At 39.3% G+C, this 3,512-nt stretch overlaps 1 protein-coding gene across 1 annotated transcript; it reads left to right on the top strand.

Annotated features, from left to right (window-relative positions):
* LOC104777217 (putative pentatricopeptide repeat-containing protein At1g31840) lies at positions 25-2,905 on the top strand. The gene is made up of 2 exons (XM_010501430.2): positions 25-2,617; positions 2,758-2,905. The coding sequence occupies exon 1, from the start codon at positions 64-66 to the stop codon at positions 2,581-2,583; it is 2,520 nt and encodes an 839-aa protein (XP_010499732.1). The 5' UTR covers positions 25-63; the 3' UTR covers positions 2,584-2,617; positions 2,758-2,905.

The following is a 3,512-nucleotide window of genomic DNA, read 5'->3' as shown; positions in this document are numbered from 1 at the left end:
TAAAAAAAAAAAAAAAAACAGAGTCGCTCTGTTTTTTCCGCGGCGATGGGAACTCTGTGAAAGATGTTTCGTTTGTCTTCATCGTCTTTACGATTTCGCAAGTTTTTCCCGCCGTTTTACTCTGTGTTCGTGAAGCTGAACACTCGTGTGTTTTCGTCTGATTCTATTAAAGCCCTCGCCGCCGGTGTATCTAAAGCAATCAAAGAAGGAAACTTTAACTTGTTAGATTCTGACTACGGCCTAAATTTGCAACGAAACGAGACGAGTTTGGTCCTTCTTTCGCTTGAATCAGAACCCAATTCTGCGGTAGAGTATTTTCGATGGGCAGAGATTTCTGGGAAGGATCCTTCTTTTTATACCATTGCTCATGTTTTGATCCGGAATGGGATGTTCGATGTTGCAGATAAGGTGTTCGATGAAATGGTTGTGAATCGTGGGAAGGATTTTCACGTTCTGGGTTCGATTAAGGATAGGTCAATGGAGGTTTGTTTGAAACATGGTGATGTTTTCAGGTTTTTGATTGATGGTTGTTGTAAATATGGTATGGTTGATGAGGCTATGAAGATATTTGTGTATAGTATTCAACTGGGTGTAGTTATACCGGAGGATTCTGTATATAGGTTGCTAAATTCTTTGATTGATGCTGCTCGTGTTGACTTGATAGCTGATCATTTTGATAAGTTATGTAGAGGAATCGTGCCTTATGGTGTGAGTGCTCATGGATTTGTAATGGATGCTCTTTTCTGCAAAGGAGAGGTTACTAAGGCTTTAGAGTTTCACCGGTTAGTGATGGAGAGAGGTTTTCGTGTTGATATTGTTTCTTGTAATAAGATTTTGAAGGGTCTTTTGGTTGATCAGATAGGGGTAGCTTCTATGATGTTACGTTTGGTGTTGGATTGTGGTCCGGCACCTAATGTGGTGATTTTTTGTACGTTGATTAATGGGTTCTGCAAAAGAGGTGAAATGGATAGAGCGTTTGAGCTTTTTAAAGTTATGGAACAGAAGGGAATAGCGCCAGATTTGATTGCTTACAGTACTGTAATTGATGGATACTTCAAAGCAGGGATGTTAGGAATGGGTCATAAACTTTTCTTGCAGGCCTTACATAAAGGTGTGAAGTTGGACGTGGTTGTTTTCAGTTCAACAGTTGATGTATATGTAAAAGTCGGGGATATAACTACAGCGTTTGATGTGTACAAGAGAATGTTGTGTCAAGGGATTTCTCCTAATGTCGTTACCTACACCATTCTCATAAAAGGCTTGTGCCAGGATGGTAGAATTTACGAGGCTTTTGGTATATATGGTCATATCTTGAAACGTGGTCTGAAGCCATCTGTTGTCACTTATAGCAGTCTCATTGATGGTCTTTGCAAGTGTGGGTACTTAAGATCAGGGTTCGCTTTGTATGAGGATATGATACAGATGGGTTATACGCCTGATGTTGTCATTTATAGTGTGCTTGTGGATGGCCTTTGTAAGCAAGGGCTTATGCTCCATGCTTTGAGATTCTCTGTAAAGACTCTACGCCAGTCTGTCCAGCCCAGTGTTGTAGTTTTTAATTCCTTGATAAATGGCTGGTATAAGTTAAATCGTTTTGAAGAGGTTTTGAAGGTGTTTAGATTAATTGGGGTATATGGTATAAAACCTGATGTAGCCACATTCACTACACTTATGAGGGTGAGTGTGATGGAGGGTAAATTAGAAGAAGCATTATTTCTGTTTTTCCGGATGTTCAAAATGGGTTTGGAACCTGATGCTGTAGCATTTTGTACCCTAATGGATGCATTCTGCAAGCATATGAAGCCAACCATTGGCCTTCAGCTCTTTGATCTTATGCAGAGGAATCGAATCTCGGCGGATATTGCAGTGTGTAATGTCGTCATTAATTTGCTGTTCAAAAGTCATTGTGCGGAGGATGCTTCTAAGTACTTCAAAAATCTCCTCGAAGGAAAAATGGAGCCTGATATTGTGACATATAACACAATGATATGTGGCTTCTGCTCTTTGAGAAGGTTAGATGAAGCAGCGAGGATCTTCGAGATGCTAAAATGTACCCCTTTTGGACCCAACTCCGTTACTTTGACTATACTTATCCATGCGCTCTGTAAAAATAATGATATGGATGATGCTATAAGGATATTCTCCACAATGAAGGAAAAGGATCCTAATCCGAATGTTGTCACATACGGTTGTCTAATGGATTGGTTTTCAAAGTCCGTAGATATTGAAGGCTCTTTCAAGCTTTTTGAGGATATGCAAGAGAAAGGTATTTCTCCAAGCATAATAAGCTATAGCATCATAATCGATGGTCTTTGCAAACGAGGAAGAGTGGATGAAGCAAAAAATATCTTCCATCAAGCTATAGATTCAAAGTTATTGCCTGATGTTGTTGCCTACGGAATTCTTATCCGTGGTTGTTGTAAGGTTGGAAGACTCGTTGAAGCTGCATTGTTGTATGAACATATGTTAAGAAACGGAGTCAAACCAGATGATTTGCTGCAACGAGCCCTTTCAGAATATAATACCCCAAAATGGTTGATGAGGAAAGGGCTCTGGGTACATGACAAACCGATGCCTGATTAAGGAGTGAGTGTGCTTCATTTCTACTATTTCCCAGGTAATAATGGTTACGAGAATATCATCGCTTTTTGTTCATATCAGGATCCTTGCTCCAATATTTCAGGATTCATTAAACTCTTACAGAAACATATCATCGTCACATATGTGAAACATCTTATGGGTTGTGTTATTTTTCAGGAATTCTTATAATCACTCATCAAGATTCATACCTCTCGTCCCTCAGCCCAAAACAATACAGTCAGATGGGCTTTCGAGATGCATCAGTGAGTCACCGATGAGCTCTCTTTATATACACATATCTGGTTTACAGAGGAATCAATACGATGTTGTCNCGACGGTTGTCTGGCCGCTTGCTGATTTAACAGCTCTCTATTTCTGCACCTTTTGATTAAAGACTATGCCATAGTGATTGACATAGCCTTCGATGCATAGTGCAAAATCTCTTCATTCTCTTAACCCCAAGCACATGAAATTTGGAACCAAAAACAACAAAAAGCATCAAACTTTACTACAGATTTAGGATATAATCCCAATTAAAGCAAAACCCAAATACGAATGCATCGGTATGAGCAAATAAATCTCAAAATCCGACGCTGATGCGGCGCCGGAGATTGAGATAGCACGGCGGTGAATACAAGAGTATTGAATTAGGGTTTTGAGAGTAAAGAATCGCTTCCATTAAATAAAGAAACGAACTCTCATCAGTCTTATTGGGCTGAACCAATAAAGCCCATAGTTTTTTATTCAATCGGGTCGGGTTGAGATAAACCGGGTCTTTTACACGGCGGCTTTGTAATTACTAATTAGGGTTTCACGAGGTAGGGGCGACGTCGCTTTCATTAAAATAATTCTATTGGGCTGGTTCACTTAAAAGCCCATATTATATAAGTTAAGTCAATTTTAAAATTAGTTATTAAAAAAAAAAAAAAAAA

Source organism: Camelina sativa, chromosome 3 (genome assembly GCF_000633955.1).
Source record: "Camelina sativa cultivar DH55 chromosome 3, Cs, whole genome shotgun sequence".
Classification (NCBI taxonomy): domain Eukaryota; kingdom Viridiplantae; phylum Streptophyta; class Magnoliopsida; order Brassicales; family Brassicaceae; genus Camelina; species Camelina sativa.
Note: the sequence above shows the minus strand (reverse complement) of the source record. Positions and strands in the feature narration are given on the sequence as shown.